General features: G+C 40.2%; 1 protein-coding gene across 4 annotated transcripts in view; it reads left to right on the top strand.

Annotated features, from left to right (window-relative positions):
- EOGT (EGF domain specific O-linked N-acetylglucosamine transferase) overlaps positions 1-20,664 on the top strand; it is a 41,737-nt gene extending 21,073 nt beyond the window's left edge. For all 4 annotated transcript variants that reach the window (XM_027522839.1, XM_027522836.1, XM_027522838.1 and 1 more), the window contains exons 10-17: positions 4,344-4,436; positions 4,783-4,854; positions 6,332-6,418; positions 6,925-6,993; positions 10,212-10,273; positions 15,455-15,574; positions 17,747-17,849; positions 18,431-20,664. In XM_027522839.1, coding sequence (XP_027378640.1) covers positions 4,344-4,436; positions 4,783-4,854; positions 6,332-6,418; positions 6,925-6,993; positions 10,212-10,273; positions 15,455-15,574; positions 17,747-17,849; positions 18,431-18,577 — 753 coding nt within the window. In that variant the 3' untranslated portion in view covers positions 18,578-20,664. The remainder of the gene's footprint in view (positions 1-4,343; positions 4,437-4,782; positions 4,855-6,331; positions 6,419-6,924; positions 6,994-10,211; positions 10,274-15,454; positions 15,575-17,746; positions 17,850-18,430) is intronic.
- The last annotated feature ends 1,957 nt before the right edge of the window (positions 20,665-22,621 follow it).

Genomic DNA, 22,621 nt, shown 5'->3' with positions numbered 1-22,621 from the left:
GGTCAGGTTGTCTTGCAGAAGGGGAACTGTTTTGCTAACACTTTCTTTGCTGATAGGGGGCTGGTAGCAGAGCAGTGATGAGAGGTTTCATCATCATGGCTCCCTAGCCCTATAGTTTGATTTCAAGCCTGATGAGAACTGTTTCTAACATTTTCAGCAACTTAATGGTCACTTTTTGCTTTCCTTTTTTGTATGTGTTTTCACTTCCCTCTTGTGTTTCAGTTTTGCTGCCACACAGTTCTATTTCTTAGAAATGTTTTTCTGAGCAAAGGGATCTGCTGTCCCTTTGTTTCCTCTTTTTGTATATGGTTGTGGTTTCTAGGTCCCATGCACAGACTCCCTGTAGCTCTGAATGATTAACTCAGGGTTGTTGTGGTTTTTTTATTTTTCATTTGCATCTGATGTTCTCATAATGCTCACAACTCTCGTGGGCCAGGGTTTTTATTTGTTTATTTTAGAGATGAGGAAGCTGAGGTGGTAGTATTTCTAAGACAACACAGTCAGTAAGGGGTGGAGTCAGGGTTCCCATCTAAGCAGTCGTCCCCAGACCTGTGCCTTGCAACCACAGTGCTTCCTCATGTCCCTGTACTTCCCTGAAGATCTTGTTAAGTTGACGGAAAGTTTTCCAGAAGCTTCCTTGTATCTCGTTGCATGCTTTTCTGTGTCTTCCTCTAGTGGAGTAAACTAAACTGAGCCAGCGTCTACAGCCTCTCCCCTTCTCTACGCCTGCTGGGGTGGAGTGAATAAGGTGCATGGCCACCTTGGGGCTCCCCAGTTACTCAGTTAATGGGACACATGATGTTCGTGCAGCCTGACCTCGACTGCCCTGTACTCACAGAGTGCATTTAGTCGAGCAAGTTGGCCGCCCTGATGTGACCTCCTTCCTCTGCTCCTCTCTGTGATCCATTTAGAACCTGTTTTCTTGGTCAGAGAGGGCTTTGCTCGTGGCTGAGTCAGGGTCTCAGGACAGGCAAGTACGAGGTTGTGTCAGAATCGAGACCCCCAGAAGCCTGTAGGGAGGATGTGGGTGGGATGAGGTGTCCCGTGGCTGCCACCTGGTTCTCTTTTGCTGGAGGCCCCCAGAGACCTGTAGGGAGGTTGGGAGTGGTGGTGAGGTATCCTGTGGCTGCCACCTGGTTCTCTCTTGCTGGGAAGGCCTTGAGGGAAGCAGCTCTGCCACCCTAGGCTGACATGAGTTGAACCCCGCTGCGGTGGATGGTGTTGTTCTGGAATCAGTCTTTGTGGCCCTGGACGAGCTATGTGCCCCGAGGAGGAGTTGGGAGCTGGTGGTGATCTGCACTTCAGATCAGTTTACAGACTTTCCCCACAAGGAAGCGTCTGAGGCCGCCTGTCTCACCTGCACAGAGCTTGGCAGTGTAACTGCTGACCTGGAGCCACGCACCCGGGTCACTCCTGCAGACGCATTTCTGGCAGGATTGCTCTTACACAAGGAGCACCAGGGGGCTTACTGCAGGCTTTCCGCCTTTCCTTGTGCTGAGAAGTGTACTAGAGCTTTATTATTACTATTTTTAATTATACAACTAAGACCAAGTTATAATGAGTTCAGTGAACCCAGAAATATATAAAGTTTTTTTTTTTTTTTTTAAGTTTCCCTTATCTCCTCGAATTCCATTTCCTTTGAAGGTTAATTGTGGTTAGCATATGTGAGAATCCATTGCAAGACTTTATTTTAATAAATGTAAACACATCTTTATACAACACTTATACAAGGACTTACATTAGGATGTATATATATATATAATGGAGAAGGCAATGGCACCCCACTCCAGTCCTCTTGCCTGGAAAATCCCATGGACGGAGGAGCCTGGTAGGCTGCAGTCCACGGGGTCGCTAAGAGTCGGACACGACTGAGCGACTTCACTTCCACTTTTCACTTTCATGCATTGGAGAAGGAAATGGCAACCCATTCCAGTGTTCTTGCCTGGAGAATCCCAGGGACAGGGGAGCCTCCTAAGAGGCTGTCTATGGGGTCACACAGAGTCGGACATGACTGAAGTGACTTAGCAGCAGCAGCAGCAGCAGCATATATATATAATGTGAAATCACTCAGTCGAGTCTTGACTCTTCGACCCCATGGATTGTAGCCCACCAGGCTCCTCTGTCCATGGGATTCTCCAGGCAAGAATACTGAAGTGGGTTGCCATGCCCTCCTCCAGGGGAGATCTTCCCAACCCAGGGATCGAACCTGGATCTCCCGCATTGTGGGTGGATTCTTTACTGCCTGAGCCACCAGAAATGCCTTAGTGCATGTATTTCCCTCTGCCCCTACTCTGAACACATTTAATTTGTTTCCAGTTCTTTGCTCTTTACAGAAATTCCGTCCTGAACATCTTTTTCATATACATGTATCTTTACACAGTCATCCTAGAATTTCTGAAGGGCAGATTCTTAAAAGGGGAATTTCTAAGTCATAGATTGTCTTACATTTGAGATATACACAGGAGGAAATTTTATGTCATCTTAAGACTGTACAAATATTCTTCAACATAAGACTGGAAAAGTCCCTCCTTCCTCTGTGGCAAATCATTTGAATTTGAGGGATGTGGAAAAAGAAGCTTCTCGAGGTGGTTACTACTGAATAACACATGCCATCTCTGAAAAGGGACCAGTCAGGATCACTGTATTTTATTATTAAATTTTACTTATTTCATCACAAGTATTTTATCTCAGGAAACTGCCTAGAATCACTTCTTTAATTTCCCTTTATTTATTATTGAACCAAAACAGGAACATGTAATTTTTGATGGTGTTGAGAAGGGCCTTTATTAGAACAGCACTGGAGACCCACTGAAGCAAAGAATTTTTATTTTTTATCTTCACATCTAACAGTTCTCAATACCTTTGAAATGACTCTAATATGTGCAATATAAAATTTTCAAAATCTGAAAAAAAAAGAATGCTGTAAAGATAAAAAGACATGGACATAATGAATATCATGTGTAACCAGCTGGAGACCTTGAATGTAACCCTACAGTGTGTATTTCCTATTTCTTTTGGCTGAGTTTTTCCATCTAAATTCTACCATTTTTATATAAATTGATCTACTTCCTTCAGCTGATGGAGTAGTAATTAATTTCTACTTTTCAAAAATGAAATGCATTTGGTAAGTGTCCAGAAAGAATTAGTTCTGCCATATACAGGTTACACGTATGGAGTCTGGAACCAAATAGACTGGATTTAATCCCAGCTCTGTAAACCCAGCAGCTCTACAGTTCAGGTAGATTACTTTAACTTTGTCTCAGTTTCCTCATCTGTAAAATAGGGATAATGGTATTCCCTCACTCATGAAGTTAGTGCAGTGGTTTAATGTGTTAATAATGTCAAGTTCTTAAAACAGTGCCTGGGATGTAGGAAGTATGCAAGATACTATTGCCATTACTCTGATTAATGTCAAAGGGAATTATCAAATATTACTCATTAATCAATAGGGAGATCATTTCCTAGAGTTACTAACATTATATATATTTTTTAACATTATATTTTTAATGTTAAAACTTTCAAAGCATTTTCTTACTCTCAGATTTTTTTTTCCTTGGAGGATAATTGCTTTACAATGTTGTGGTGGTCTCTGCCATATGTTAACATGAATCAGTAATAACTGTGTGTGTGTGTGTGTGTGTGTGTGTGTGTGTGTCCTCTCCCTCTTGAGCCTCCGTCTCCCTGACATCCCACCCATCTCGGTCATCACAGAGTGCCAGGCTAGGCTCCCTGTGTTATATAGCGGCTTCCCACTAGGTAATGTTTTACATATGATAGTGCGTAATATATGTCAGTGCTCCTTCTTCAATTTGTCCTACCCTCTCCTTCCCCCTCTGTGCCTACCAGTCCTGCCTGTACATCTGCATCTCCTTTTCTTCTCTGTAAATAGGATCATCAGTACCATGTTTCTAGATTCCATAAGCGCTCAGATTTCTTTCCAAAAGTGCATTCTGTCTGCTCTGATGAGTTTTGCTCCCTGTGCATGTTCTGGTGTGGACAAAAGGTAATGTGTCTATGTGTTGTGTGGTTTGGATAGAAAATTCACAGGAAAAAAACCGCACAATGATTCCAGTTTTAAGGACATGAGAATAAAAAGGGCTAGGGTAGGAAAACAAAACATTTTTAGCAGACTGAGATTATAATTGTGATGATTATTTCTGATGCTATTCCATCAAATTAGGGACTTGCTCAGGCCCAAGATGAAAATTCATTTTTCTTCTATGGATTTTATGAACTGTGTTTCAGGTTGTTGGTTCACTAACAAGCTAATTCAAGTGTTTTCTGATGTTTTTGAAAAGCCAGGTTTAGCCACATTCCCTAACTTACTTTGTTTCCACTTTCAGAGCTCCTATGGATATGGTGACCTGTTCTCCGACACGTGGAAAGCATTTACTGATTATGATGTTATACATTTGAAAACTTATGACGCCAAAAGGGTACTGGAAGCTTTACTGAAATGCCTGTAAATAACTGTCATTATCAATGACTCACTTATCAAATGAATATTTAATCTGGGTTTCTATGAGCTATTATCATTGATTTCTAACTCCTTAGTTTCTTTGTAATAACTAGAATTGTCATGATTATTTTAACCACGTAGCTTTTAAAAACTTTTCCCCATAACTTTTCTGAAAATACGAATGCCATTTGATTGAAATAATTAGCTAATCAAAATATTTTAATGCAAAATAGAGATTAATTTTTTCTATAAAAAAATTGCTGTTTTGGTGTGAAGGATGCAGATTGTAATTCTCTTACCTTTTAAAATATCTCCATTCTTAGGTATGTTTTAAAGAAGCTATTTTTTCCTTACTTCCCCGGATGAGATACGGGCTATTCTATAACACCCCTCTGGTAAGCATGTCATCTGTGGTTGACAGTCATATCCAGAGAATTGATTCTTGGTGGATTTTAAGATAACATTTAAAAGAAAAAATTAAATTTTTTTTAATTGGTGGAAATTTGCTTTACAATGTTGTATTGGTTTTTGCCACACAACAATGTGAATCAGTCATAATTACATATATATATATATATGCACATACACACATAGTTATATATATATATATATATATATATATATATATATACACACACACACACACACACACATACACATCCCCTCCCTTTTGAGCCTCCCTGCCCTCCCCTTATCCCACCCTTCTAGGTCATCACAGAGTGCCAGACTGGGCTCCCTGTGTTATGTAGCAACTTCCCACTGACTGTCTGTTTTACACGTGATAGTGAATGTATGTTATTGCTGCTTTCCCAGTTCATACCACTCTCACCTTCCCCTGGTATGTCTGCAAGTCCATTCTCTGCTAGGTTCATCAGTACCATTTTCCTAGATTCCATATATCCGTTAATATATAATACTTGTTTTTCTGACTGACTTCATTCTGTATAAGAGGCTCTAGATTCATCTACCTTACTACAGCTGACTCAAATGCATTCCTTTTCATTCCATTGTATGTAGGTACCACATCTTTATCCATTCATTTGTTGATGGACATCTAGATTGCTTCCGTGCTTTGGCTATTATAAATATTGCCACTGTGAACATTGGGGTATATGTGTCTTTTAGAATTGTGGTTTTCTCAGGGTATATGCCCAGTAGTGGGATTGCTAGGTCATATGGTAGATGACCTAGACCCAGACTGGTGATGGAAGTAAATTCTGAAGCTGTAAAGAGCAATATTGCATAGGAACCTGGAATGTTAGGTCCATGAATCGATGGTAAATTAGAAGTGGTCAAAAAGGAGATGGCAAGAGTGAACATTAACATTTTAGAAATCAGTGAACTAAAATGGACTGGAATGGGCGAATATTCTTTGAAAGAATTGATGCTGAAGCTCCAATACTTTGGCTACTTGATGCAAAGAACTGATTTATTTGAAAAGACCCGATGCTGGGAAAGATTGAAGGCAGTAGGAGAAGGGGATGATGGAGGATGAGATGGTTGGATGGCAACTGACTTGATGGACATGAGTTTGAGCAAGCTCTGGGAGTTGCTGATGGACAGGGAAGCCTGGCATGCTGCAGTCCATGGGGTGGCAAAGAGTTGGACTGAGCAACTGAACTGAACTGATGATAGATTTATTGCTAGTTTTTCAAGGACTCTTCATACTGTTTTCCATAATGACTGTATCAGTTTACATTCTCACCAACAGTGTAGGAGGGCCTCGTTTTCTCCATATCCTCTCCAGCATTTATTGTTTGTAGATCTTTTGATGATGGTCATTAAGATAGTACTTATGTATAACTTGAGAACATCTTAAATAGCAATGCAGAAATTACTCATTGTAATAGGAAATATTGTTTTTTATTGTAGATCTCTGGGTGTCAAAATACCGGGTTATTCAGGGCATTTTCCCAGCATGTACTGCACAGACTGAACATCACACAAGAGGGTCCCAAGGTAATGGCTGCGTTATGGTTTCTGAGGTAGGCTTGACTTTTCACCCCCTGATAAAAGTCAATATCATCTTTACAGAAAAAGGAGATCATCAGCAGACAGTGTTTTCTGGATTAACCAGAAATTCTGACCTGGAGTAATTTGAAATCAGATGTCAATAACCTAGGAAATTTTGATAAACTAAGAGATAGTGGAAGAATGTACTTTTTTTTTCCTTTTCCTTTCCCTATCTCTTCCCTTCCTCTCCCAAGCTCTCACCCAGCCCACATATCCTCTGCCCCCAAATATACCCAAACAGAAGTAGTGTAATGAATGCATTTTGCCTTCTGTGGCTAAAGTGAGTACATTTTTATCCCCTGGGAGAACTGTGAAGAAATCAGGCTAAAAGGAAAACAAAAAGTCCCATAAAGATGTCCTTATTGAGTTTTATCTCTTGGTGAAAATCCCATTTTAAGTTTTATTTATTTGTCTGTCCAGGCATACACAGCAATATTTTGCCTTTTTCACAGGGTGGAAAAATTCGAGTGACCATTCTCGCACGGAGCACAGAGTATCGGAAAATACTGAACCAAAATGAGGTCAGTTTTTGGTAGGCATTTTTAATAGTGACATATTGAATTTAACTTCCTATGAGTAATGTGCTTTTTTTTTCATATCCTACTAAATGCTTTGGTTTGGAATTATTAGCTTTTAGAATATTTTGATGGCTGCACCCAGTTCATTTATTAGATTTCTACTGGAAATCATCAAGCCAGACATTACTAAATGAGCCCTGCCTTACTATAGACGTTCCTCTGCACTAACTGAGAGTGGAAACAGAGACAAAACTGCCCGAGTCCTGCCTTTGCTGCCATGGATTGCCAGGCGTTTTGTCTCTGGACAAACTAGCAGCTGAGCGAATATCTTTGGGCAGATGGTAGATGGAGTGTAGCAAGACTGTGGCCTCCAGCAGCAGATGAAGTTGGAAAAGTCCTTATCCTTTTCATGGGTATCTTAGAAATTGTTCCCCTTTTATGCTTCCCGACTCATTTCAACAATGTCAATTCATAACTTATACTTAATTTCAACAAGATTGCAATGGAAGGCTCCCTGCAACAGCAGCACAGGGCAATGTGCTTGCAATAGTAAGGTTTCTAGATGTCTGGAAAAGACAAGGATTGTCCCCTAGAGATTCCACAAGGAGTGCAGCACTGTGTACACCCTGATTTCATCCCACTGAGACCTCTGTCTCTGTGTGTCAAATTTCTGTGCTACAGAACTGTAAGAGGATAAATTGTGTTGTTTTAAGATGATAAGTGTGTAGTAATTTGTCATAGTAGCAAATAGAGAGGCATGAAACTGACTTCTTTATTTATTTGTAAATCACTCTGGCTGCAAGAATAGAATCAGGGAGATTGATTAAGAGCTGTTGCTCCGATAAGAGCTTAGATGAAGGGGAGGACAGGAGGGAATGACAAGATAAATGGTTTCGGGATATATCTTGGAGATAGGGCCTATGACACTGCATGTGGGAGTGTAAAGTTATAGCCTCGGTGAGGCCAGGAGAGGTAGTGAGGATCAGGCATGAACTCCTGGACTGTTAGCCTAAGCACTTCAATGGACTTGAGATGGGAGGGAATTTGGGGGCAGCTTTTGATGGGTAAAATGTTTGGCACAAGTTAATTTGGATGCCTAAGAGGCTGATCCAAATTGTGTAATTAGCATCTCTTTTTGAGACACATATGGATTATGGAGGACATGAACATATGGTGTGATGAGGCATCGATTGTAAGCTCTGTGGATGGAAGAAATGAACAGCGTGTGTATGTATGTTTTAAAGACCTGGAAATAAAAGTGTATCAAGTAATGCACTGAGGGGTGGACAGATGAGATGCGTCATTAGTAGGCAGATGAGTAGTACTTATTGGAAAGGTAGCACGTTTTGGATGCAAGTATGTGCCAAGCATGTGTTCCCTCTGCCTGTCCTTCAACTCTCCCAGCAGACCAATAATATCAGTATTTTATTATTGTTCTCCATTCTAAACGAGAACACTGAACCTTGGAGGTTAAAAAAACATGCCCAAGTTCACCCAGCTGGTGAGCAGAGTAACGGGGCGGGGTGGGGGAGGGAAGGGAGCCTACTTCATAGGCAGAGAACACTCCATAGCTGTAACCCAGCTTCACGGGGGCGGAGGCTAACCACTTTCCTTCCCTGTCCGTCGGTCAACTGCTGGAGCAAAGTCCAGTGGAAAGGTGCCACCAGTGGGTGCTGCTCTGCAGCCGTCCACGTTCTCACATCCAGCCCCGCAGGTCGCCTGGATGCTCTTGCCCTAAGGCAGGATTTGGTCATTTAGCTCCAACCCCAAGCCATCGTGTGCCCAACTGGTTGCTTTGCTCCCAGAATTGGTGTCCCTGAACTCCCAGGCAGAGAAGAAAGCACTTTTCCCTTTTCCTTGACTCGTGAATAGATAACAAAACCTAGATACCCTCTTTAAATGATGGTTCATGCAGTCTTGCCCAGACTCAAGGTTAGAACAATCATTCCGGAAGGGATATGGCCATGTCTCTGGTCTGACTAGAAATCATGGAAGAGAGCACACTTCCTTCGGGATCCTTGGAGACATGTGACTCCTTTTAAGTAGACCCATCTCATTATAAGACAGGGGCTCATGCCCTCTGATTAATTCTCCCCTGGAAAGTGGAATTTTAATCTCTCCTCACTCCTTCAATTACTTGCTATAAACAGTGTATCTGTGGGCGTCCAGGGACTGGCCACTGAGAGGAACTTCTACTTTATAACTCTGTGAGTGTGTGATGGGGGATGGGATTGGATTTGGGCCACTGCTGGTTGCTTTTTATAAGCGATAGACTGGAAGTGCACTAGCGAAGAATGCAGGTTCTGGGGTCAGATGACCTAGATTTAGTTTTGGCCCTGCCACTTGCTATACGGGAGATCCTGGGAAAGTTGTTTACCTTCTCTAAGACTTCAGTACATCATTTATGAAATGGGTATAATATAATACTTCCTTGGTATGGTATTTGTGAGCAGGAAGTGACATATACCTAAAGCACTTGGAAATGCCAGCATGATTTCAGTGCAGAGTCAGTGATGCTTCTGTACCTGTTGTTGTTGCAATCAGAGTGTACACATGAGAAGGCAGGATACAAATACAAAATGCTTCTGAAAAGCAGTGATCCGAGGTATTGGGTTAAGATGGCTTATCTGTGAGGGACCTAGAGAACCATGGCGATGCTTTTGATGTGATGATGAATTAATCGAGCTTAGTTGTTTTCTCTTTGCTAAAAGTATAGTTGTTTTTCTATGTAGAGATGTTGAAATTTTTTTCTGCCAGAAGTTTAGTATTTTTGGTGGATGAGGTTCCAAAGCACTAGGTGTTTGTCTGAAATGATATATTGGGTAGGAAGAAAATTCTGAAACAAAGTCGGTGCCCAGTGAATATACATTGAAAGTTGAGGGACTAACTATTAGAATAACAGTAGCTAAAAGGTAGCATTTCACGTGTGTCTATGACAAGCCCTTTGCTTTTATGAATTTTCTCCTTTCATCCTCATAGCAGCCCAGTGCAGAGCAATTTTAGGAAGGTGGTGTGTTCCTCCCTAAAATGCAGAGGTGGAGCCTGCACTTGAACTCAGTTAAGGTTTAAAACTGAAACATATGTGTATGAAAATATAAAGGGGATTTAATTCTTGAAACATAACTTTACATGAAAAATAAGAAATTTGAGGACTTCAAGGTAAATAAAACTGAAGAGAAGGAAGGAAAAGAAATTCTAAATATATTTCTTTTTTCCCCCAGCTTGTAAATGCACTGAAAACAGTATCTACATTTGAGGTCCAGATTGTTGATTATAAGTATAAGTAAGTAATAATCCAGTCTTGGGCAGATCCTGTCCTCTTTGGCTTGGATGAAGGAAGAGCCTCCTCATCCTTTGGCGGGGAGAGGAGGGAGGGCTTTGTGAATGGGAGGTGTTGGCACTGTGGATCTGGAAGGGACAAGCAGATACCATCAGTGAATGAAGTGGGCAGGTGAGGACGCCAAGTCTAGTGGGCGGAAGTTCTTCCGCTATGACAGGCCTGATGTTGCCACACTATCCCTTTTTAAAGAGAAGTGATGAATCCTATTTTCATTTGAAATTTCTGAATTTCTAAAGTCAGCAACTGGGGGACTTCCCTGGCGGTCCAGTGGTTAAGACTTCACCTTTTAATGTAGGGGCTGCTGGTTCAATCCCTGGTTGGGGAGCTAAATCCTACATGCCTTGTGGCCCGCAAAAATCAAAACATAAAGCAGAAGCAGTATTGCAACAAATTCAATAAAGACTTTAAAAATGGTCCACATTAAAAAAAAAAAATCTTAAAACTAGCAAGTACTTCCAAATTTTAAAAAATGGCATAAATCTGAATTGCCCGGTTAGCAGCTGGGTTTCATCTTCTGGCCTAAGATTAGTCATATGGAAATAATTTGAGGTTCATTGAACAGTATGAGGTTTAAAAAAAATCTTATAAAATATTTACATTTTTGGGACTTCCCCAGTGGTTCTGCCTTCTAATGCTGGAGGTATGGGTTAGATCCCTGGCTGGGGACCCAAGGTCTCACATGCTGTGAGAAATTTTTTTTTTACATTTTCTTTAAAATTCTAACACAAGTAAAAAGTTAGAAAGATAGAATTTACCATTTATGTAGCCCCTGTTGATACACATACTATATCATATGTTATATGTTATGTAACCCCTGTCTACGTAACCCCTGTTGATGTAGAAACTATAGGGCTATAAAAGTGATACATGTTCTTGATTGAAAAAGTCAAGCAGTATAGAAAAGTTCCAAAGGAAAATGAAAACTTTTCTCTCTCCTGTTCCCCCACCCACAGTCATAGTGTTGTTTCCCACATTTAACAGCTTTTTTCTGTGTTAAAAAGTACACATTTACCAACATACAGTGCCTGACATGGTTCGGTTTAAACTTATTAGTAAGCCTGGGCATTTAGCACCTCATTCGTTACACGTTTGTTCATTTACACAACAAGTCTTTGTCAGGTACCTGCCATGAACGGATCACTAGGCTTAAAAGTAGGAAGACAGTTATGGAGGAAGCATGGCCATGTCCCAACAGCAGACACTAAGTACAAATAAATAGCAGTTGCAAGAACAGCAGCTGTTTGTTGAGACTTAGTCTTTTTTCCCCCCAACGTTTAAACTTTTTATTTTGTATTGGGGTAGAACCGATGAACAATATTGTGGTAGTTTCAGGTGGACAGCAAAGGGACTCAGCCATACATATACATATATCCTTCTCCCCCAAACTCCCCTCCTATCCATGGTGCCACATAACACTGAGCAGAGTTCCATGTGCTGTATGGTAGGTCCTTGTTGGTTATCCATTTTAGTATAACCGTCCATACATGATCTTCCCAACTGTCCCTTCTCACCAACAGCCATAAGTTCGTTAATCTAAGTCTGCGAGCACTGACACGTATTCTTAATGCTTTCCTTGCTCTGGCTCATCTTCCTCTTTCAAGAGTCTTGTGAAGTTTCTGAAGCTATTTCTGTCTGACAGGTGACACTAACCCGATGGTAATCCTCACTGCCACCTGAGGAAGTGCAGAGGCAAGAAGAGAGCCCAGGGTTAGTGACAGTAAATTCAGACCTTGCCAACCTGAGGGATGCGATAGAAACATAATAGTTGAGCTTTGTGAGTTTTGATCTATAGGCATTTCCCAGAAATGACCAGTCACAGATGTGTTCCCTGGACAAGTGCCCCTTGTTCCCCTCAGTGTCAGTGGGCGTCCCGGGGAAACTGAGGCACACGTACCTCGTGTGAGACGCACGTGGTGCCTTTGTCTTCCTTCCCTCGTGCAGGTGCGGGATTTCTGTTCCGTCCTGAGAGGAAGCTCTTCAAAGAGGAGAAGCTGATGAAGAGGAAAGTTGCTTCCCCTTCTTCGAGCAAACAGATCTTGTTCATTTATTTTTCTTCACTTTGGGTGGGTGGGACTCAGAGATTGGATTCTATTTTATTTATCAGAGTATTAGACTCTGTCCAGCATTTCTTCCCAGCCTCACTTCAGTGAACTTTTTTGGCTGTTGTTCTTGTTGTTCAGTCACTCAGTGGTGTCAGACTCTTTGCGACCCCATGGACTGCAGCACGCCGGACCTCCCTGTCCTTTACCATCTCCTGGAGCCTGCTCAGACTCATGTCCATTGAGTCAGTGATGCATTCCAACCATCTCGTCCTCTGTGTCCCTTTTCCTCCTGCCTTCTGTCTTTCCCAGCAGCGGGGTTTTTTCCAGTGAGGCAACTCTTTGCATCAGGTGGCCAAATCAAGAGGCTATTTAGTTCCTCTTTGCTTTCTGCCATAAGGGTCGTGTTGTCTACATATCTGAGATTATTGATATTTCTCCCAGAGATCTTGATTCCAGCTTGTGCTTCGTCCAACCTGACATTTCACATGAGGTACTCTGCATATAAGTTAAATAAGCAAGGTGACAATATATGGCCTTGACCTACTCTTTTCCCAGTTTTGAGCCAGTCTGTTGTTCCATGTCCAGTTCTAACCGTTCGTTGCCTTTTGACCTGCATACAGATTTTGCAGGAGGAAAAAGGTGGTTTGGTATTCCCATCTCTTTAAGAATTTCTCACAGTTTGTTGTGATCCACACAGTCAAAGACTTCAGTGTAACCAATAAAGCAGAGGTAGATGTTTTTCTGGAATTCTCTTGCTTTTTTTATGATCCAACAGATGTTGGCAATTTGTTCTCCGGTTCTTCTGCCTTTCTAAATCCAGCTTGAACATCTGGGAGTTCTTGGTTCATGTACTGTTGAAGAGAATTTCGAGCATTACTTTGCTAGTGTGTGAGATGAGTGCAATTGTGCGGTAGTTTGAGCATTCTTTGGCATTGCCCTTCTTTGCGATTGGAATGAAAACTGACCTTTTCCAGTCCTGTGGCCACTGCTTAGTTTTCCAAATTCGCTGGCATATTGAGTACATCACTTTCACAGCATCATCTTTTAGGATTTGAAATAGCTCAGCTGGAATTCCATCACCTCCACTAGCTTTGTAGTGATGCTTCCTAAAGCCCACTTGACTGCACATTCCGGATGTCTGGCTCTAGGTGAGTGGTCACACCATCATGGTTATCTGGGTCATGAAGATCTTTTTTGTACAGTTCTTCTGTGTATTCTTGCCACCTCTTCTCAATATCTTCTGCTTCTGTTAGATCCATACCATTTCTGTCCTTAATTGTGCCCATCTTTGCATGAAATGTTCCCTTGGTATCTCTCATTGTTTTGAAGAGGTCTCTAGTCTCTCCTATTCTGTTGTTTTCCTCTATTTCTTTGGACTGTTCACTTAGGAAGGCTTTCTTATCTCTCCCTGCTGTTCTTTAGAACTCTGCATTCAGATGGGTGTTTCTTTCCTTTTCTCCTTAGCCTTTTGTCTCTCTTCTTTTCTCAACTATTTGTAAGGCCTCCTCAGGCAACCATTTTGCCTTTTTGCATTTCTTTTTCTTGGGGATGGTTTTCATCACTGCCTCCTGTACAATGTCACGAACCTCTGTCCATAGTTCTTCAGGGACTCTGTCTATCAGATCTAATCCCTTGAATCTATTTGTCACTTCCAGTATATAATCATAAGGGATTTGATTTAGATCATACCTGAATGGTCTAGTGGTTTTCCCTACTTTCTTCAATTTAAGTCTGAATTTTGCAATAAGAAGTTCATGATCTGAGCCATAGTCAGCTCCCAGTCTTGTTTTTGCTGACTCTATAGAGCTTCTCCATCTTCAGTTGCAAGGAATATAATCAATCTGATTTCAATATTGCCCATCTGGTGATGTCCATGTGTGGAGTCGTCTCTTGTGTTATTAGAAGAGAGTGTTCGCTATGACCACTGCTTTCTCTTGGCAAAAGTCTGTTAGCCTTTGCCCTGCTTCATTTTGTTACTCCATGTATCTCTTTACTTCCTACTTTTGCATTCCAGTCCCTTCTGATAAAAAGGACATCTGTTTAGGGTGTTAGTTCTAGAAGGTCTTGTAGGTCTAGATAGAACCATTCAATTTCAACTTCTTCGGCATTAGTGGTTGGGGCATAAACTTGGATTACTGTGATACTGAATGGTTTGCCTTGGAAATGAACTGAGATCACTTTGTCGTTTTTGAGATTATACCCAAGTACTGCATTTCGGACCCTTTTGTTGACTCTGAGGGCTTCTCCATTTCTTCTAAGGGATTCTTGCCCACAGTAGTAGATATAATAGTCATCTGAATTAAATTCTCCCACTCCCGTCCATTTTAGTTCACTGATTCCTAAACTGTCAATGTTTACTCTTACCATCTCCTGTTTAACCACTTGCAATTTACCTTGATTCGTGGACCTTTTGCCTCTTACTTTCGTTTCAAAGTTTGCACATCTTTCAGTGTCTTGAATTCAAAGACCAGCACGCATAAAATTGTGGATTCATCTGTTGCACAGGCAGGAAAATGCCCTCATGGTATCTGAGATAATTTTAGCGGTGCACAGATGTCAATTGAATAACTCAAATCATGCAAGCAAGAATTTGTTTTATTTTTGAAAAGTTCTTGTATGATCTTAAGGAAATAGTTTTCAGTTGGTTGCTAAATATATCATAACATCACTGTAATGCTTGCTAATTCCACTTTTTTAAAAAAGAGTGAGCCTTGGGATCAGAGCTTTGCCTTGTAGTGTTACCTACCTACCTTGGAATAATGTTTTTTAGCTTGATTATACCCATTTTTACAGTTTTATGTCATGTGTTATTAGTCTTCCATTTAAGACAGGTATAAAAGTTTCCTTCTAAAATAAGAACATGCAAGTTTTAAAGAAGGCAAGCTTAACTTAGAAAAAATGTTTATTTATTAAGTAAGCTGTTAGTTATGGAAGTAGGCTTGAAATTGGCAAATATCATGAAGAAATGTACTTTTAACTGGGAAAGACACTTGTATAAATGTTGTTACCATGAATCGTGAGCTTACTCAACTCAGTACTTTCCCTCTCCTCCCCTTTCTTTTGTTGTTCATTATGTTCACAGGGAACTTGGGTTTTTAGATCAGCTGAGAATCACGCATAACACAGACATATTTATTGGAATGCATGGAGCTGGTCTTACCCATTTGCTTTTCCTTCCAGACTGGGCTGCGGTGTTTGAACTGTAAGTATTTGGGGACACTTTAATATTGAGGTAGCTGATAATGCTTTTTCTGCTTGCTGAGACTTTCATTCAGAGCCTCAAAAGGCTTAATTATTACAAAGAAGTCACATCATATATACATCTAGAAAGAAAAGAAAAAAAGACCTAAAAGTTTGAAGACTGCGATTAGCATCCTTAGCGAGCAAATAACCCTTTCCTCCCCCATCTCAGCAGGATTCAGGAGATGTGAATCTGTGGTTTCCTTCCTCTGAGTGCATTCCTGTGTGCTTGTCAACTGAAAGCCTCTCCCTGCCATCAGTGTAGTGACTGTGTGAAAAGAGAACCTGTGTGTTGCATACCCATGTTCATGGCAGTGTTATCTTATTAGGCAAGTGGTGGAAGAAACTCAATTGTCCATTGACTATGGAACGGGTAAATGAAATGTGATGCAGACACAAACGTACCCAGTGGAATACTATTCAGCCTTACAAAAGAAAGAAATCCTGTCTTGTGCAGTGACAGGGATGAACCTTGAGGACATTATGTTAAGTGAAATGTTACTCTGAAAAGCACAAATACTGTATGATTTCACTTTCATGAGGTACGTAGAGAAGTCAGATTCATAGAGACAAAAAGTAGAAGGGCGGGTGTCACGAACTGGTGGGAGAGGTGAAGGGGGACTTAGTGTTTAATGAGGACAGAGTTTCACTTTTGCATGATGAAAGTGTTCTGGTGATTGGTTATAACAGTGAGCTGTATGTACTACTGAACTCTACACTTAAAATGGTTAAGATGGCAAATTTTATGTCGTGTGTTTTCTCTTAAAATGAAAGAGAGAGGGTTTGAGTATCTGTACTTCTAGTGAAGAACACAGCTCCAAAACATAAGCCACCCTCTTTGCCTGGTGCTCACAGGCACCATACAATTCCATGGGCCTGTTTGATTCCATATACACACACAGGAGACTGAGGCCTCAGGTGAAAGTAATTTTCCCACAGCGTTGCTCTAACTCGGTGGGTGGTTGTGGAGACATGGACCTCTCTCCTTTAATAATTCTACTCTGGATACCAACCGTGATTACTGTTAACGGATTCTTCCCCTTGCATCTAAATACCTTGATTTTGTGGTCGTATTTCAAAAATAACTTGGCATTTAAATGAGAGACTATTTAGAAAAAAAGTTGTCATGAACTTTCAACACCCTGAAAAACCTTTAAAAATAAATATATATGTTAGAGAAATAGCTAGATAATTGTGGGTTCTGTTTTAGTTCTTCCTTTCTCCCTGAGAGAGAGGGGCGGAAAGAGGAAAAGGAAGGAAGAAAAGAAATGTCACTGAGACATTTCAGTCCTTGGAGGTCAACAGTCCTGGGATCAGTTTCTTTTGGAGAATGTGTTACCCACCCACCCCAAGGCCATGTTCATATGCACAAGCTGGGGTTATTAGGAGTTAATATTAAGTTCACAGGCCTGTTGATAAAAATCCCCTCCATTCTTTAATCCTGTTCTGGTTTTTGAAAGTTAAGATGATTTAGTTATGAAAATATTTAAAAAATAATGTTTCACTCTTGTGTGTGTGTGTTTCTATAAACCAGTTTTATTTATCTACCATACTACAGTTCACTCATATAAATCATATAATTCAGTGCTTTTAATATATTGACAGAGTTCTGCAACCACCACCACAATTTTACAATATTTTCATTGCCCCTCAGGGAAAATCAGTCCTCTTCAGCAGTTACTCTCATTCCATCTTTCTCCCAGCCCCTGGAAACCACTAATCTCCTTTCTGCCTCTGTAGATTTACCATTATGGACATTGCACAGAAGTGGAATCATGCAGTACGTGGGCTTTTTCTTACTGGCTGCTTTCACTTAGTGTCATGTTTTCAAGGTTCATCCATTTTGGGGCGTGGATCAGTGCTCATTCCTTTTTATTAGCATAATTCCTTGTATGGTTATGTACCATGTTTTATTTATCCATTTGTCAGTTGATAGACATTCAGATTCTTTTCACCTTTTGGCTATTGTGAATGCTGCTGCTATGAACGTGAATCTCTCTCTCTTTCTTGTTTACTGTTTATACAATATTTTGCAAGAACATATTTGGGAGGTGAATTTTTTTCCCCAAAGAACTGTGGATTGGTCAAAAATCCCAGGCCAAAGCCCCATGTACAGATGTCCTTGTGTCCTTAGGTACAACTGTGGAGATGAACGTTGTTACCTGGACCTGGCTAGGCTGAGAGGTGTCCACTACATCACTTGGCGAAGGCAGAACAAAGTCTTTCCTCAAGATAAGGTAAAGTTCAATGACAGAACTCATCTTGTTTTATTTTTTAATTGGCTTAAAGTGTCTAATTAAATTGCAAATTGTCTTTAAACTTCAATCCAAAGATAAAACTGTTCTCTGGAATCATAAGTTGTTATTTTTTATATTTGCAAACTTGTGGGAGAGGGGAAATTAATTATTCTCTGTCTTTATGTGGAAAAGTGACCTTCATGAAATTTGGGACTAGAGAGATCTGTTAAATTATTTAGAGACGGGATCTGCAAACTGTAGACCAGTGGGCTATATCTGGCCCTCCACTCGTTTTTATAAATAAAGCTTTATTGGGACACAGTCCTTCTCTTTTGTTCACATGTTTTCTATGGCTCCTTGAGTACTCCAGTGGCAGTGTTGAATAATTGTGGTGGAGACTGTGTGGTCCACAGAGCTGAAGAAAGTACATGCTATCTGGCCTATTACTGAAAAAAATTGCCAGCCTCTGATGTAGAGCATAAATTAAAATAGTTGCTTTGACCAAAGTGAAATAATTTTCTTCTTGTTCAGAAAATCACATCCTTAACAGCTTACAAATTTGTCTTTTGCTATTTTTGCAGGGCCACCACCCAACTCTGGGGGAGCATCCAAAGTTTACCAACTATTCTTTTGATGTAGAAGAATTTATGTACCTTGTCCTTCAGGCTGCAGATTATGTATTGCAACACCCAAAGTGGCCGTTTAAGAAAAAACATGATGAGTTGTAAATCTGTTCAGTCTTTTTGCCAAAAGGGAGTTTTTGAGCAGTCCTGCACCCAGACTCACCTCACAGTTAAATAGGTAAAACAGCCTGTTATCTCCTAGCCCCAAATCATCTTTTTGTTTTTTTAAAAAAAAAATACCAATACAATGCCTTCAGGATATTACTTATGTCTTTTATAGCTTTTAAGTGTTTTGTTTGATTTTTGTGTCATTGCTATTTATCAAGATACTATTTTGCACTGAAAACTTTACTTTTTATAGTTCAAAAATTGGGCCTGGGCTCACTGGTATCATTGAGCTTTTTTCTTAGGGATGCCAAAGTTTGCAACTTTCTTAGTTTTAGAATTTGTAAGTGTTTTTGTAGAATACCATGAGATCATCATTTTAGAGGCTTCCAACTTGATAATGATATGTTTGAGTAAAATCACAACTCATTTATTTGCCATAGTTTGTTCGTAGCACTGTTCATAGTTGGACAGGAAAACATGCAATGCACACACACACACTACTGTTCATAGTTGGAAAGGAAAACATGCAACACACCCATGCACACATGCGTGCGTGCGCACACACACACACACACAGAGTTGTGGTTTTCAGTACCAAGCTATAGGACTGTGTTATAGATCAAACAGTATTATAAATAGATCTATTTTATTCTTATCAGAGTCCAAACGAGTTCTCTGTTATATCCTTATAGTCAACGGCAGGTTATATTCATCCAGAACCTGAATAAATCATGCTGTTTCCTGAATTCATATTCATATATTTCATATGCAAATCATGTTTTCCCCACGTGTAACAACCACGTATGATAAAAGCAAATGAGAACATTCTTTAGAACGGTTTTATGTATCTTCTAGCTGGTTCCCACCGGCTCTTTCTTAGCTGTGGAGAGCATTTATGTATGAAACAGTGGTTTCATTGTGCACGTATTTGTAAGTGCATATACCTGTGTGTATCCGTCTACCTCTTTTAGCATGAAACTATTCCAGTGTTTGATTTTGCAAACTTCAAGTTAGCCACAAGTAGAGATTTTTTTTCCCCTATAAAAAAAGTAAAGGCAAAAAAGGGTAAAGACACACGTGAATTAGCCAGTTCAAAATGAGTAAGAAGCCATAAGAGAGTGTCATAGATTAAAAAGTATCTGACAGCCACCCCTACTCCCTCAGTGAGACTCACTTCTTACTATTTATGAACCTTCAATTTAGTGGTTGGAAACCACGGTTTTATTTTATTGCAAAATGTGAAGTTTACATTTTATTAACACTGAGTAATCTCATTTAGAGACTAGCAACTTCTATTTTTTTAAGTAAGGGATTAACAAAGTACAGCAGAGCTAAAATTTTTTTTATGTTTTAGAGTAGTTAAAAGAAAAAAGAACATACAGCAGACAAGTGACCTGAGAATCCTAAAATGTTTATTATCTGGACCTTTACAGAACACATTTGCTGACTTCTGCTTTAAAGGATTATCAACAATCTTCTAGAGTTTAGGAATATTTATTAAAATATCTGTAAATGAATTAATGAATCACTGTAGCAGTAGCTTTGATTTGAGACCTTTACAATATTTAAAAAGACTTACAACATGACTTTTGAAATGATTGGTGTTGCTGCTGTTCTTTGTCCAAAATACTGAGTAACCGCTGAGAAGATCATTCACGTGAAAGGAATTGTCAGGGCTATGTTGCATGTTTAGTCAGGGAGGCAGAAACATCTAAAAAAAAATGGCCTGAAAAAAAAAGGTTTCAGCATTTATCTTCTTACCTCATTTTAAGAAGTGTTTGGCAATGTGATTCTGTAGATGAGCAAGAATTTTAGACATTGAAAACAATTTCATAATAAAATGTTACATTTGCATATTTCACAAAGAAACAGTACGTTTTATAGAAATGAGAAAATACGCTAGGTACTTTATGTAATTCACTTTTATCAGACTTTTTGATAGAAGCAAAAGAAGGTCTTCAAATTGTTATAAAATTTTAAATGTAAAGACTGCTCTTTTTATTAAGTCTTTGAAAGAGATGCATGTCATTGTTTGTACATTTGGGATATGGCTTTGGAATAAATCTTTTTATATTTTATTTGAACACCAGACTATTTTCAGGATTTTCTGTGTCTGAATGTTAGATGTTTGCCTTTTTTTGTGTGTGTGCAATCTGGTCACTCCAGATTATATGAATTGAGTAGGTCACTGACAATTCAATTTAAGGAAAAGTTGTACCTTATAATTATTTAGCAGTTTATTATGTGATGCTTTCATGGTATATTGCATAATCTGTATAAACTCAACTTAGTTGTTCCCATTTTTTAATGTGACAAAAGTCAGATGCTGTTTAGGGGACCTCCCTAAAGATCACATGGCTTCTGATTCCACATCTATAGTCCTACATTTATATACCAGATTATGTGGTAAATATTGATGGTGCAACTACTGTGTACATTTCTACTCTAGGTTCTGGGGATACAGAAGTGAGATGAACAGAAAAAAGCCCTTGCCTTCATGGCCCTTGTGTTCTGATGGAGGAGACAGATATTAACATAAATAAGGAAAATATACTGTGTGTTGGATGTTGATACAAGCATGGTATGGACAAAACTAAAACAGGAATGAGGGCTCTGGAGCTCTGGGGGGAGGTAGAGTCCAGCACGCTTAGGTAGAGGGTCAGGGAAGTCCTTGTTGAGGTCACCTTTGAGTCAGGACTTAGAGTACTTAAAGGAGGAAGCAATGTAGATAGCTGGCAAAGAGTATTCCAGGATGATGGAATAGCATGTGCAAAGGTCCTGAGGCAGGAGGGTACCCAGTATGTTTGAGGAACAGCCAGGAAGCCAGTGTGGGGGCAGAGGAGTAAGAGATAAGGTCAAAGAGGTAATGGGCCTGGTGTGTAAATGGCAAGGCTCTTGTCCTTTGAAAGTGATGAGATGGAAGTCATTGAAGGGATCTCAACAGGAGGAATGGCCTGACTTTGAAGAGGAGAACTGTAGCTATTATGCTGGAAAGAGACTCTGGAGAAATGTTTCAGGTCGTGTACCCTGGGGAACAGACTATGGGGTGTAAATTTGTATGCAGGTGGTTTGTTGGGGAAGATGCTCCTTGATGGACACCTGGAAGGAAGTAAAGGGACCAGACTGGGGTGGAGGGAGCCGTCTAGCTGCAACACAATTGCAAGTGAGGCCACAGGAGGGCACTGTAGAGCTGATTGTAAGCATTGGGGATCCTCATAGCAATGAATCCCTGAATACCGGCATTTCTCCAGAGGGTTGTATTCTGCAGCAGGGCAGCTCTCTTCAGCTGAAGGCAGTTCCTGGAGAGGAGCTTGGTGTGATCCATCAGTGGTCAGTATTCCCATTGCAGTGGTGGTGGGTGGATCTCCCAGGCCCTTTACAGCGTCCATAGAGCGATGTTCCCATTCAGCGTGTTCCATGCTCTCTTCTACTGCCTGCCAATAGAAAGTTATAGCTAAGGCTTCATTTGATTCAGATTTTATTTGTTTTAAAGACTCCTTGAAGACAGTTCTGTGTACTTCATATGGTAGAAGGTGAGAGTGGCTTTGTGGGCCATATGAGTTCTCTGTCCCATTTTATATTTTGTTGGTCCCACCTCTAATCTTTTAACAAACGTAAAAGACATTCTTTGGGATATTTAAACAGGTTAAGAAACTTTCCCAAAGCCACGCAGCTAATAAGTAATAGGTGGATTGGATATAGGGCCTTCTTTGTGAAGGAATTTAAACAGAGGTAATGTAGGAAGTAAAGGATGAAAGGAAGGAAAGGAAAGAGGGAAGGAGAGAGGGAAAGAAGGAAAGAGAAGAGAGAAGTTGGGTGGAAAAGAAAATAGAGAAAGTAGTCCTGGTGTTAGGCTATTCCTTGTAGTTACAATATAGTTTTCTCTGATACACACTCAATGGAGAGAGAATTTGAAAAACACTTGCTTTTTGAAACTAAGAGCAATAATCAGATCAGGTATGGTTGCCTTGGAGAAACCAGTCTTTCAGAATACTATATTCACAACCAAGGGCTATTGCCAGACACTTTAATATCGTCTTC

Source organism: Bos indicus x Bos taurus, chromosome 22, assembly GCF_003369695.1.
Source record: "Bos indicus x Bos taurus breed Angus x Brahman F1 hybrid chromosome 22, Bos_hybrid_MaternalHap_v2.0, whole genome shotgun sequence".
Taxonomy (NCBI): domain Eukaryota; kingdom Metazoa; phylum Chordata; class Mammalia; order Artiodactyla; family Bovidae; genus Bos; species Bos indicus x Bos taurus.
The sequence above is the reverse complement of the archived record's forward strand: the minus strand, read 5'-3'. Positions and strand labels throughout refer to the sequence as shown.